Source organism: Asparagus officinalis, chromosome 5 (assembly GCF_001876935.1).
Source record: "Asparagus officinalis chromosome 5, Aspof.V1, whole genome shotgun sequence".
Taxonomy (NCBI): Eukaryota; Viridiplantae; Streptophyta; class Magnoliopsida; order Asparagales; family Asparagaceae; genus Asparagus; species Asparagus officinalis.
Genome location: NC_033798.1, coordinates 51,936,732 through 51,951,782, shown reverse-complemented (window position 1 = coordinate 51,951,782; position 15,051 = coordinate 51,936,732). Strand labels below are relative to the sequence as shown.

The following is a 15,051-nucleotide window of genomic DNA, read 5'->3' as shown; positions in this document are numbered from 1 at the left end:
TGATTTAGTCGGTAAAATTATATTTCTTGGTTTTTTTGTGATAATTTATAAACATGTTGCTTATATGCTTCTTTGTCTTATGTTGAAAATATTAGTTTGAGTTGTGCGCCTCAATTCAGTGAGACGCGCGCATCGTTGTGCGCCTTACGCATGGTGCGCGTAAGGGGCCTTTGCGCCCCGCATTGCGCCTTGTGTCTCGATAACAATGTATTTAGCTGCCAAAAAGGACCTAGAACTCCTAGACACTACTTAGGCACCTAAGCGTCTAGTATCATGTCTAGCATCTAACCCTTTCTCAAACATTGGGTATAGTCAGTCACAAAACAAGTGATTAGAAGGTATTTTGAACAGAACAACTTCATAGAAGAATAGAAGTAAGCCCTCTAATAACAATGAGTTTCTCAAAATATTTTTTGGGTGTATAGGATAAAGCTGTTACTGCATCCTCACAAGAACTGCGGTGCACATCCAAGATAAAACTAGTAGTGTTTTGATTGCAAGGATATAATCTAAGAAGTATCAGCAATGTTATGTGGTTATTTGTTATCAAGATAGCATCATTCTCAAGATAAAGCAAGCTCTAAGATCAAGCCAATGACATGAAAGGTTTTTCATGTTAAGTATATAAGAAATTTAAAGATCATTACCCCCATTAATTTAGTAGGTACAATTTTAATGTATTTATAGTACTATAATTTCAATAATTTCAGAGAGCAAATAGCTAATTTACTAGCAGGAGATCTAATTTCCAATATGAGGTTCCATGTAGACAAATATTCTCAATTTTAATTATTCTATTCAATTCCATGCTTTAACTAGGAAAAATAATGAGAATTTCTAAATAACTAGACAGGAAAGGACTCACCTGGATTGGGAAAGAACCTTCGACGGTCATTTGGACATGGCAGGAAAAGTACATTCTGCGGATTGAAAATAGCTCGGCAAACCAAACAAAACCACTCCCGTAAAACACCAGGACCCGTGGCTTCCTCGTTCTTGAACTCCATGAAAAGCCCACCATGCAATGTGTGAGCATCTACCCGTCCAATATACTCGTATGACTCAGCCAACAATTGTGACCTGTCAATGAGCATCTCATGTAGGTGCTCATAATCATCTTTTCCTTCTGGGAACAACATAATCACCAAGCTCCTTCTCGACTCAAAATCAACGACATCCCTATGCTTAAGGAGCCAGCGGAGATTCTCATTCTTCTTTGCACGTCTTATAAGAGCATTCACAGAGGACCTTCGGTTTACAAGAACAGCGTGCAGTAACTCAGGGGCACCCTCATAGATCTTAGAGAAACTATGCACATTTGTCAAGACTACCAGAATATGGGACCACCCAGCCCATCGAGCATCACTCTGGACCGGTCCCTTTCCTGTCAGAAAGCTCTCAACTTTCTTAAGACAGTCATCAACCTTCCCCAAGAGCTCGAGAAATATAAAATGGAGAGAAAAGATCCATCCCTCGTAACTCGGATGAGAACTGTTATACAGTAGTGACTTTGGAATGGGACTTCCACCGTCCATCCACTCCCTCACCGCCCTTCTCATCCCCATTAAGAAGCTGGAGAACTCGTTGAGCTCAATAGGCAAGATGGTCTCGGATGACAGACCCTCAGCAGTGGTTTCTGCCAGCTCCTTCACAAAAGGGAACAGCTCCACCACCAAGTTTTGAATCCTGGAGGAGTACCCACCATCACCACCGCCGCAAAAAGCTCTCGGGGCCTCCAGCAGAGACCCCAGCGTTCTGCGGCACGAAATGTAGAGGCTGTCAGTCTTGCCCTTGGTCTCCGAAATGAGTTTGCAGAACTCGAGAAGGATAGGCCAGCACTGAACATGGACGGGCTTGGGGAGGAAATCAGCCATGGGATTAAGGAAGAGCCTGATGGTCCGCTCCGCGATCATACTATTGCTCGTACGAGGCGGAGGGAGAGGATAGGGCCGCTGCACGACGGGCCGCAGGAGCGCACCCGACGGATGAAGATGTCAAGATAGTCGACGTTGAGTCCAGAATCTCGCCCTTAGGCCCGGTGGGGACGAGGCAAGGAAGTTCGGTGACACCGAGTCGAGGTTAGGGATATCGCGGGAAGGCGGGTGTTGACAGAGCACAGTAACGGAGTTTGACGAGGTCCTGCACCAGGCGCCCAGGCCACGGGGAAGCGAGTGGATTCGGAGCCGGGCGGTGAGGTGGAGCGAAGAGTCGTCTCCACCGAGCACAGAGCGAGAGTGGAGTCCAGCTCAAGCTGCCGGCCGCAGTAGATGATCCGGTTGGTCGGCGGGGCTGATGGGAACGCCGGTGATGTCTCCCAATCTGCTCGATCAAAGACTTCACAGTGGCGGAAGGCGGGCGTGGAGCACCAGCGTTCTCGATCGGTTCGGAGCCGAAGAAATGAAGCGTCGACGGAGACCATGAGGCCGGAGAGCGAGACGAGGGAGGAGGAAGATGGAGCAGAGCAGCAGACGACGACGAGGAATGAAGCCTAGAGGACGAGGAGACGGAGGAGGGGTTGAGATCGGAGGAGAAGGGGGGCTTGTGGAGCGCATAGCTAGAGGGTCGGAGTGAGGGATCGGGGAGGAGAGGGAGACATAATCGTCGAGCTTGCGCTTCGATGGGAGGCGGTGGCTGATACGGGCGATGGCGGTGGAGAAGAGGGGGACATGGCCGGTGGAGGCGGCGATGATGATGGAAGGTTTGATCGGCCCCAAAACCCTAACCCTAGCTAGCTCGGCATGGGGGGTGAATTTGGGAGCTGGGGGAGGAGAGAAATAAGAGAGAGAGAGAGAGAGAGTGGAAAAGGAGATGTACTTGGGGTTTTTAGGAAGGAAACGGAGAATTTGTCTTCTTCCATTTCTGGCGCTTGGTCGTGGCGTGTCGTTGTATGGGCTGCTAAACTTCTGTTGATTTTGATGGGCTTTTGCCTTAACACTTATCAGTGGAGCATTCTAGGCCCATACAGGGGTCAAATATGTGGATTGTTGACAACAAGCAAATACGATCAACCGAATTTCGCTACCAACTCCCCATCGGCCACCGCCTAATTTGATTATGTGTGTGTGTGCTTATTTTGGCGAATTTAAAGTTGTATATCGATCTAATCACGTTCAAATTTCGACACACATGTTGGTTGTTAGGTTGGATGTTCTTGTCTTACACACACATATATATCCTTAATACATTATTAAAGCAAAATAAAAAAGCTAAAAAAACCCACTAGAGAATGCCACATCATCCTTCTCCTCCTCAAAATTTTTTGACACGTGTCGTATCATCTGATTTGTCCATTTAAATTGCTATAATATCTCAAGCTCTAATTTAAACAAATACACACGCGCACACACATGTGTACATATAGTAAAATTATAATAAATTAGCATATCTTTTGCAATATTTTTAGTAACTATTCAAATCACAAATAAAATCAAATCCTCATAATCTCATTTAGGTGCTTCTTTTCAAAATGGAAAAAATTTGGGTTTTGTAGTTTCACGCCGAAAACTTTTTTCCCCGAACTCTGAATTTTTTTTTTTACCTCCGGAAAATACATTAGGTATGTAATCTATTACATCCAGTATTTATTTTATTTACTTTGTGTATTATTTTTTAGGTATTTATTATATTATCAAAAAAAATTCAGATCGTCAGTTATAATTCCTATATAACTTTATCTACAACCCAAGATACTTTTTCTTGGAAAAATATTTTCTAGATATTTATTATGCAACCCTCAATTAGTTGTTTCTAATTTTATATGTTTAATTATTATGTTTTATATCTAATAGTTATTGTTATAATTTTTCTCAAAAAAATTACTACATGCAAAAAAAAAATCTCTAATTTTTTTATCTTCAAACCATGACTCTTTTACTGCTTGGAGCAAAGTAATTCAGGTATTTAATCTACCCTCATCCAATATAATTTTTATGTTAATTTGTGTAATATTTTTTATTTTAATTACTATTGAAAAATATTATTTTTTAGGATCTTACATTTTAATTCCGAGCAAAACTCTTTGATATTTTACCTATAATCCAAGGCACTCTTACTTAGAGAAAGATTATTTAGGTATTTATTCTATAACTCTTAAATAATTATTTTTAATTTAATATGTTTAATACTTTTTACATTTAATTGCTTTATTTTTAATTTATCTCCGATAAACATTACTACAAAAAAATAAATCAACACTTTTTTTTATCTTCAACCCACGGTGCTTTTGTTACTTGGAGAAAATCATTCAAGTATCTAAAATACCTTTATCGTGATTATTTATTTATATTTTAATGAATCTAACTTTTTTAATCTAATAGTAATTTCTAATCATAATTCGATGCATTTTTTATTTGATTTTTTTAACTTGATTTATTGATTATGTTAGAATAAAAGATATTAACTTTTTCTTAAAAATAGAAATTATAAAATATATTGTTATATTAGTTTTAGATTTTATATTTTTTAAATTTTATAAATATGTGAAAGTTTATTACATTCAAAATTATTCATGTATATTAAGAGTTCGTGAATTCAAACATAGGAAAATTTTTGGCATTTTTTAATATGATGACTGAAATTAAATTTTCTTTAAAGATAATTTAATTTCTTAATTTCTAAGCTTTAATTTAGATTTTTCTTTTTTTAAATATTTTTGAAAATATATTTTTATTTTTCTTAAATATTATAGCAGTTAAAACGTTTTTTAAATTAATTGAATTTATTATTTTAATTTTTAGATAGTTGTGAAATTTTATTTTCGTACCAAACAAATTGTTCAAAAATAAAATTAATTTTAGTAAAAAGTGAATTAAATAATACCAAAATTTAAGTAAATTTCAAATTACCAAATCTTAATTTAATTTAACTACCAAATTTAGATCACATTCACAAATTTTCAAATTATCTGAAATTATTTTAATTTCAAAATATTTCTAATATAATACCAAAATTTTATTAAATATTAAATTACCAGATTAATCTTATTAAATACATACCAATTTAAACTACTAAATCTAAATTTAATTTAACTACCTAATCTAGATTATTTTCACAATTTTTTAAATTATTATAATTCAAGATATATCTGAAATAATACCAAAGTTTTAGTAAATTTTAAATTATCAAAATAATGAAAATTTTATTAGTACTTTTTAAATAATACTGAAATTATAATTTTTACACAAATAATTTTTTTTAGGAATTTACAAACTACAATTGCTTTTTTAATATAATTGGTTCCTAATTTCCAAATTTAATTTGGATTTTATTCTATTTTTAGATAGTTTTGAAACTACAATTTAGGTTATTTAAAATATTTTTATAATTTAAATAATCATAAATTTTTAATTTTAATTGAAATAATTTAGTTTCTAAATTTGAAATTTTGGTTAGAGTTTTTATTTTCATTTTTATTTAATTGTGAAATTTTTGTTTTCATTTTTAAAATAATTTTCAAATTAAAATATTCCTCAAAATATTTAGTTACCGAATTTATGTCAACAAATTTTTTTCATGATTTTAATTTTCAAATTTATGTCCAAAACTTTTGAATTAAATAATACCAATATTTTAGTAAATTTAAAATTATTAAAATCTTACTTTAATCTAACTATCTTAATTAGACTATGTTCACAATTTAACAGATTATTTAAATTTTAAAGTTTTTTCTAAAATAATACAAAAATTTTATTAAATTTTAAATTATCAAATTAATCTTGACAAATACAAGTTATTAATTTAACCAATGAAATCTTGCTTTAATTTAACTACCTAAATTAGATCGTGTTCATAATTTTTTAAATTATTTTAAATTATTATAAGTCAAAATATGTCTTAAATAATACTAAATTTTAGTATATTTCAAATTGATAAAATTGTAAAAAAAATTAATTCATATGTTTTAAATAATACTAAATTTTTAATTTTTACCCAAGTATTTTTTACCAAATTTACAAATTTTAATTTTAATTTTTTTCCATTTTTAAATAATTAGAATTTTTGTGGAGTTTTATTTTTAGTTCTTTAAAATATTTATGCAATTATTTTTTTTTATAATAAATTAATTTCTAAATTTATAATTTTAATTGAATGTTTATATTTTGTTTTAAAATCATTGTGAAAATTTATTTTCATGCCAAACAAATTGTGTTTAAAATGTAATTAATTTTATTAAAAAGTGAATTAAATAATAACTGTTGATATCTAAAAGACATTTTGTTGATATCTAAAAGATATTTTGTTGATATCTAAAAGTGTATGTGGACATTACTTTGTTTGTGGACTATTAACTTCATGTCCTTTTGTCTTCCATCATGTATCTATAAATTATACGATGTATGGAAATGAAATAGATGAAGAAAAAGATTACAATTTCTCTTCTTCTCTTGTCTCTTGTCTCTTGTTTCATTTCTTTAGTATATTACAACACGTTATCAGCACGAAATCTCTAGCTAGCTGGTTCGTGATCATCGGTAATAGATTTTTAGGTGTACATCTTCTACAAGGTAATAATACATTCAACCTTTGTCTATTTACATAGTATTAAGCTTTCCGTCGAATGATTATGATTATGTTCAGTATGATATGTAATTCTTTGGTTTGTTTTTTATGTGAATCATGTGATGATGATATATTTGCTGAGTTGTCCTTTTATAAACACACAAGCATGCATGTTGGTCTTATTATGGATACAACTATGAAACGATAGGTATAATTGTTTGCTCTATCAATCTGCCTTCATTTCTTAAATTTTAGGCTTAACAAGGTTTCCTCATGTATGTGTATATACTACTATTTTGGTACAGCATAAAAATCTCGGCAATAAAATAACTGTGAGTACATAAGTAGCGTAACTTGTATGCACATTAAGAAAGAAGATTGTACTTTATGCATATAAACATACAATTCCACTGTCGGTTTCTAAATGCAGGTTAATCGACAAACCAAAAGAATCTGCTTTAACCGTTTAATATTGTATAAAATAAGAGGGGATATTTATGATAGTCTATGAATAATTTACTAGTAGGAATTGTCATGAATGTCTGGATCTAGCAAGATTAAAGGGCTTTCTATTATGTAGAAATTTGTGTTGCCGTACGTCTAGCTTTGGGTATTGACTTCATTTATCTTTATAGAATAATACTATGCTGGTTACAGTCTGTTGCTGCACTTTTATATTATATCATATGTAATATATACAGATACATGTATAGCCTGTAACAGTAAATGCTACAATCTATTATTCTGTTTTAGTTTTCGTTGATTTTGTTAACAGTGTTACAGATATTTATACATTCAAAGGGTTTTGATCTTAGTGTAGATATTTTTTTCATTATGTTAATCTAGAGTTTAGCATCTTATCTGGTTCTGAGTCTTGTCACCGTGCATAGATTTCTCAATAATATGCTCTCCCTCATTCTCTGCTTCAAATTTTAACCTCCCACTACTTCAACGATTCTGAAGCTTAGCCCTTAGTTCCTTACCTAAACTATATAGTGTCAAATTAATTTTTTTGTTGAGAAACTGTTTCTCATTCACTTAATGATTTTGGTGACCAGGAGTAATCATGTTATTTAAGACTATCTATGCATGTTTTATTAGTCTATTTCGTTTTTTCATACTTGTTCTAGTTGCTTCTGTTAAGATAATTTGGAATTTTTCTAGACTTATTTTGCATATTTTTGTAAGATAATTTCAAGTTATATATGGGTTTGTTTAAATGCATTTATCAGCCTCATGAAAACTTGAAATTAAGTTGTGGTTTTTTTTAAAGCTCATGTTGGCGTCCATAAGTGGTCCATTTTTTATTGCTAATTGCACTGATTCTTCTTCTCCCCTGAAATTATGCAATATTAGTTTCAATCCAAAATTATCTTGGTGATGTTTTGAATCTGGCAACCTTGAGTTTAGAAGAAAGGATAGCACAAACTGGTTATGCCTTTGTTTAATTTCTACTTGCTTGAGTTTGTGATGGTCATTGATCGTCCGAGTATTAAAAATTTTGTGTGAATTTTAATATCAGACTAGTTTGCCAGAAGCAAACATTTGAAAGATAATCTTTATGAAGATCTTTAGAAAAAGGAGATTGATGATTTTGGTGATTATGTGTGATCTTATTAAAATGTGAATATTTCTAGTATCTCATCTTTCGTCCCCATGATTAGTGCACTGTGATTTATGATAGTAATTATTACTTGTCTTTGGCCTCAAACGTTCATTTTTACTGAACACCCTTGTGATTTTTGCATGATTATATCTCTTGATTCTTTAAGTATCTTTGTCCAGAAGGCAAACACTTTAAATTTTCTCTCTATCAATTAAGACGTGAAAAATTAATGACTCAGTGAAAAAGTATTCACTTTTCTGGGCAATCCCTGAAGGACCGCTTTGATATATGGAAACCAATAATCCTCCCTCAAGCGCAATTGAAAAACTGAATCTGGAATTTTTTTTTTCAAATACATGACTAAATATGATTCAGCTCTGTACTACATTATCTAACAACTGAAACTCTGTAAGCAGAATATTACAGACAGTTACAAAATTGATCGAAAAGTTCTTTTCCCCATTCCACGTAAATAATATTGTACTCCAGTAGCAGTACATGGACAAAATTGATCGAAAAGTTCTTTTCCCCATTCCACGTAAATAATATTGTACTCCAGTAGCAGTACATGACCAAGAATTGCACTTAGCATTCTGAACCCATTCCACGTAAATAATATTGTACTCCAGTAGCAGTACATGACCAAGAATTGCACTTAGCATTCTGAGTTGATATCTACATTAGTAGTCGCAGAGAAGCACAACCAATTGGTGATTAGAAATCACAATGTCAGACTAGTTGGCTTACGAGTTGTGTTTGTAGCACATGCTATAATTCAGAAAATTACTTATATGCGTGGACAAGGGGAAGGCTATGAACATAGTAGGAGATCTTATCATGTAGCCATTTTTAGATTTTAAACCCTCGACTAAATACAATTCAACAAGTAACCTTGTACTCTTACAATAGTACAACTAAAAGCATTATGAACTAATCCTTAGAATACAATTCAACAAGTAACCTTGTACTCTTACAATAGTACAACTAAAAGCATTATGAACTAATCCTTACATTAGTAGTTGTTAAAAACAGTACTCTTACAATAGTACAACTAAAAGCATTATGAACTAATCCTTACATTAGTAGTTGTTAAAAACACAATCAGCTGTTGTGAGAAACCATAATGCAAGTTTAATTGGTTCAGTCGTAGTGCCTGAAGCACATGTTATAATTCAAACTAATATTCATAAACTTAGACGAGGGAAGGTAGTGGACATTGAAGTGGATCTTATCGAGGTGGTCAAGAATTTGTATAACCTAAAATACACCATGTTGCGATGAGTTTGAGATTTAGGAACCCAAATTCTTTTAAATTCTGGCATGATCAATTAGGTCATCTTGAGCAAAATATAATTTGTCGGATTTCCTTAAATTAAATAGGTCATTCAAACCAAATCCGACCAACTGCATATCACAATTTTCCCTCTTTATCTAATATGTGGTGAAAAAGCGAAACATTTCCCATCTGCGCATTCTTTATTTGCAATCCATGTTTCTATATCACCACCATAGTGTACCTCTATGGGACCTCGGTGAAGGTACATACATTATTTATGAAACTCCGTTAATAATTTAGTGCTTATGGCCCATGTTAGGGGATCAACTTATAATTTGGTACGCTGACTATATTTTTATTGAAGATCAATTCTCGACATTAGGGGGAGATTAGTGCCCAAAATACAAAATAATGTCAAGAAATTCCATTGGTGAAAAAGATCTTCAATATTTATATCCACGTACTAGTCAAACTGAACCAGAAGTTCACATGATAATCTGCTAAGAAATGAGTGACTAAGCCCCATATTCATGTTGAGTATATCATTGATGATTTGGTATGCCAGAAGCATACTGTGCCAGAAGCATATAAAACATGTTAGTATAAAAGATAAAAGTCCGCGGCAAACTAAATGACGTTAAACATATCCTTCGCTATCTTCAAGGTACAAAAGATCTTGGACTATTCTATAATAGAAACCAAGATATGACATTGGTGGGCTATTAGAACGCTGGCTACATATCTGATCCCCATAACGCCAGATCCCAAACTGGTTATGTTTTTCTCTGTGGTGGTACTATCGTTTCTTAGAGGTCTGTTAAGCAGACCATGGTGACTACTTCTTTTAACCACTCAGAGATTATCGCTTTATATGAGGCCTCACGAGAATGTGTATGATTAAGATTGTTGATACGACATATTTGTGGCTCGTGTGGTCTAGCGAAAGATGATATTACCCCCACTGTCCTTTATGAGGACAATGCAGCTTGTGTTGCACAAATGAGCATATTTGTTCACTAAATCTCTACAATGACAAAACATATTGCGCCAAAATTCTTTTATCCACATGAGCTCCAAAAGAATGGTGAAATCACCATCGAAAAAATTCGCTCAAGTGACAATCTTGCAGATTTGTTCACTAAATCTCTACCTACATCAACTTATGAGAAATATGTTCACAATATGCATAGACTTGAAAGACTATCTTCTTCAGGGGGAGCAAATTTTTAAAGAACAATCCTGAAGATTGGGCCCTGAAGGTCTATTATCATATTTTGTCCCTTTTTTGCTAAGTTTTGTCCCACTGGGTTTTTCTTAGTGTAGACTCAAGATTGTCATCATCGGGGGGAGCGAATTTTCAATACAATCCTGAAGATTGCGCCTTGAAGGACTATAGTTGTACTCTTTTTTCCCTTTGCTAAGTTTTGACCCACATGGTTTTCTTAGCTAAAGGTTTTTAATGAGGCAACTAATGCAACATAAGTTTGGATCCCGAAGATCTATAGTTGTACTCTTTTTTCCTTTGCTAAGTTTTTGTCCTACATGGTTTTTCTTAGCGAAAGGTTTTTAACGAGACAACTGATATAACAGAAATAATGTATGTATGTCATGTACTCTTTTCCTCGACTAGTTTTTTCCCACTGGGTTTTTCTAGCGAGGTTTTTAATGAGGCATTGACATTTCGAAGTAATGTCCAAGGGGGAGTGTTGAAATCTAAAAGATATTTTGTTGATATCTAAAAGATATTTTATTGATATCTAAAAGACAAAATGTATGTGGACATTACTTTGTATGTGGATTATTAACTTCATGTCATTTTGCCTTCCATCATGTATCTATAAATTGTAAGATGTATGGAAATGAAATAGATGAAGAAAAAGATTACAATTTCTCATCTTCTCTTGTCTCTTGTCTCTTGTCTCTTGTTTCATTTCTTTAGTATATTACAACAATAAAAAAATTATAGTAATCTTTAAATGACGAAATACATGTTTAGGATTGCAACTAATAAAGTTTACTTTAATTTAACTACCTAATTTAGATCGTGCGCACAACTTTTCTTATTATTTTAATTTCAAAATATTTTTGAAATAATAGCCAAAAATTTAGTAAGTTTTAAATTATCAAATTAATCTTACCGAATGCAAGTTACCAATGTAAACTACCAAATCATACTTTAATTTAACTACCTAAATTATATTGTGTTTATAATTTTTCAAATTATTATAATTCAAAATATATCTAAAATAATACTAAAATTTTAATAACTTTTAAATTGCCAAAATAATCTTACCAAATAAAGGTTACCAATTTAAACTACCAAATCTCACTTCAATTTAATTACCAAATTTAGATCATGTTCTTAAATTTTCAAATTATTTTAATTAAAAATATTTCTAAAATAATAATAAAATTAAAATAAATTTCAAATTACCAAATAAAGTTTACTAAATATAATTTATAAATTTAAACTACCAAATCTTACGTTAATTTGACTACCTAATTTAGATCGTGCTCATAACTGTGAAAATTTAATTCGTATTTGTAAATAATTCTGAATATAATTTTAATCAAATAATTTATTTACCTGATTTAAATTTTTTAATTTGATCTTTTTATTTTTATATAGTTGGAAATTTTTAGTTTCCAAATTTAATTTGGATTCTATTTTGGTTTTAGATATTTGTGAAAATATATTTTATTTTTAAATTATAATTTATTTACTTTTTATATATAATTATATAACTATATTTAAGAGGTTTAAAAATGAGCATTTATGTTTGGTTTTGTTATAATAATATTTATTTAATTATTTTAACTTTAGATAAAATATATGCTAGTTGAATTTTATAAAGAATAATTACATATAATAATACGGATAATTACGGTAATATTAGGTTAATAATTATTTTATATTTTCTAATGGTTAAAATTAGCATTTAGACCATATTTCAATAAAATATTAATATATTAAAAGAAAATTATATTAGATAAATCTTATATTGATTGAAAATTATATTAACCGAAAATATGTAAATTGTATATATATAATTTTGAAGGTAATCAGGATTTGCTTAGATAATATTTTTTCAACTAGGGCTGTGCAAACGGTTGATAGGTTCAGTTCTTATCAAATTTTGAACAACCGAACTGAACTACCTATTAGTCAAAAGTAAACCGAGCTACTACAAGTCAGATTCTTTGATCGATTCAAAATAAAAATAGGAACAGACATATATGAAACTATGTATACTATATACATACTGTCAGAGACGAGTTCCCCAATAATCTGATTCTCTTGCTAGAATTAACTATGTCTTGGACCACACTTTCAATTATCAGGCTCTCTTGCCTTCTTAGCTTTCCATTGGTGAATGCTCTCCATCAGCACCTTCTTGTTCTTGAAGACCTTGCCCTTCACTTTCATGTACGTATCATAATACATGTGCTTGTCGATTTTCTTTGCTTCCCTATACTTCCTCAACAAATGCCTAAGAACTCGCATTCTCCTCATCCAAAGGATCCTAGTTGTTAGCCTAGTGTAGAAATGACGAAAACATCGGAGAAGATCAGGAAATTTGATGCAGACAGGCATTTGGGTGCTTGCCGGTCGACCACGAGTTTTGACGCGGTCGACCGCAAACGTGCACAACTACAGGGTGTTTTTTGGTTTTCTGGCCAGTCGACCGCGACGTCAAGTGCGGTCTGTTGGCCTCTTTGTTTTGATGATGTTTAACAAACAATTTACTACTAATGTTGTTTGTCTAGTGTTTGTACATTCTTATATATTAGACAAACAACGTTGTTGGAGGATGGATGGATTGAGCCTACACGATCATATCAAGAGGAGGTTGGCGGAATTGTGGAGGGAAGCATCGTACAATTCAAGTTCAAGATCCAAGTTTAGCTTCATCCACAACGTGTGCCAAGTTGAGCTCAATGAAGATCAAGATCAAAGCTTGGGTAATTTAGTTTAGGAGTTTATATTATGTGTGTTGGTACTTTAAGCTCAATATCACACACACACACACACACACACATTTATTGGTTTCCATGTATATATATAGTTATATATATACATATATGTTTTTGGTTTAATAGGTTTCGAATTTATATATGAAACAAATGAATAGGATTGGAAAATACTATTTTGTTTCATGTTTATATGCCTACATATGATTTCCTCTTTAACAAGCTTATATTTAATGAAATCATATTTAGTGTTTTGTATATATTGCATAGAATATGCAATTTTGTGAAAATATGGTATTAATTGTTTTTGGACTTAACAATAATCATATACATATTTTATTAAGTCTATATAATCATTGTGCAAAGTTTCAAAACATGGTTTAGCCAAAATATCAAAATTCACATGTTTACATTTTCGTGTTTTGAACTATTTTACAAAATGATGACTTTTCACAAATGTGAAATGCAATTTGGAAAATTCTTTTTGTAACATGTTCATTTACATGTTTATATATATTTTCCAAAGTTTTATTATTTTTGGACTTCATTTGTTATTTTTAATAGTTTTCCAAAGTTCAGCTTTAAAAACCAGTTTTTGAATATGTCAGTTTTCGGTCGACCGAACCGGTCGACCGAATCTGAGTTCTCGTGTTCATTGGGCGACAGAGAGTCTGTCGGTCGACCGGTCCGGTCGCCGGAAAGCTCCATGCGTCGACCGCTACGGCAACGCGACGATTGTCCAGAACAGCCTCTTCAGGCTTTTGTTCTCGCGTCGACCGCTCCCACCTGGGCGAATTTTCGGTCGAACCGCAACTAGAGCCGTTCTCCTAACGGCTATTTCTGAGCTGATCTGTCTGTGGGGCTGTTTTTGTCATTTTGGTTTGGGGTTTTGATTGCAGATCTGAGTGGCGATATAAATTACCCAATTGCCTGATCTCTTTTCAGCCCTTAAAGAAGTTTGTTTAATCAAAGTTTTTTAATTTAAACAAGGATTTAAGGGTTTTATTGTTTGTTTAAAGATGGGTTTTCTGTTTACAAAGATGGAAGCTTTTCACACTGCATGAAGGGATTCATTCTCTCATCCTCTTCATCTCTTCTTTGTGTTTATAGAGAAGTTTTTCTAACTCTTTTCTCTAGCAATTTCATTATTGATTTTCATATTCTTATTATTGCTAGTTTGCTATTTGAGTTAGATTTTATTTTACTCATTGTTACACACACCCACATTGAGCTTATTGTATCTTTCATTGCATAGTATAGTTGGGTGGTGAGAGATTGTAACTTTGAGTTGTGCTTTCATTGTGTTCTCATCCATAGTAGAGAACAATCACTTACTGTATTTATGCTTAATTGTGAAATCACTTTGTAATACACTTGTACACCGAGTGAGAAGTGTGTGGTGAGAGTCGGGGATCGTCCCAAGAGGAGTGGCGTCGGTTGACGTGTCTAGGGAGAGGTTGTAACCGAGCACTTGAGGGAGACACGGCTAGGTCCAACACTTAGTGGGTGTAGAGTGTGATTGCAAGAGTGTGAGTTGTAGAGTTTTCGGTTAGCTAGAAAACCGAGTGTGTAGAAGAAGTTCCGGCTTCCAAACCGGATTGTGTTAGTGGATTTCTCCCCGGGAGTGGGGAGCGGAGACGTAGGACGGAAGGTCCGAACTCCGTGATCATATTGCTTGTTTGAGTTTGTCTTTGGCGTA

The 15,051-nt window shown here is 32.8% G+C and overlaps 1 protein-coding gene across 1 annotated transcript in view; it reads right to left on the bottom strand.

Annotated features, from left to right (window-relative positions):
• The window catches only part of LOC109843220 (E3 ubiquitin-protein ligase UPL5), a 42,509-nt gene extending 40,574 nt beyond the window's left edge, over nt 1-1,935 (bottom strand). Inside the window, exon 1 of the mRNA XM_020412156.1 lies at nt 866-1,935. Within this exon, the coding sequence (XP_020267745.1) occupies nt 866-1,913 (1,048 nt within the window). The 5' untranslated portion in view covers nt 1,914-1,935. The remainder of the gene's footprint in view (nt 1-865) is intronic.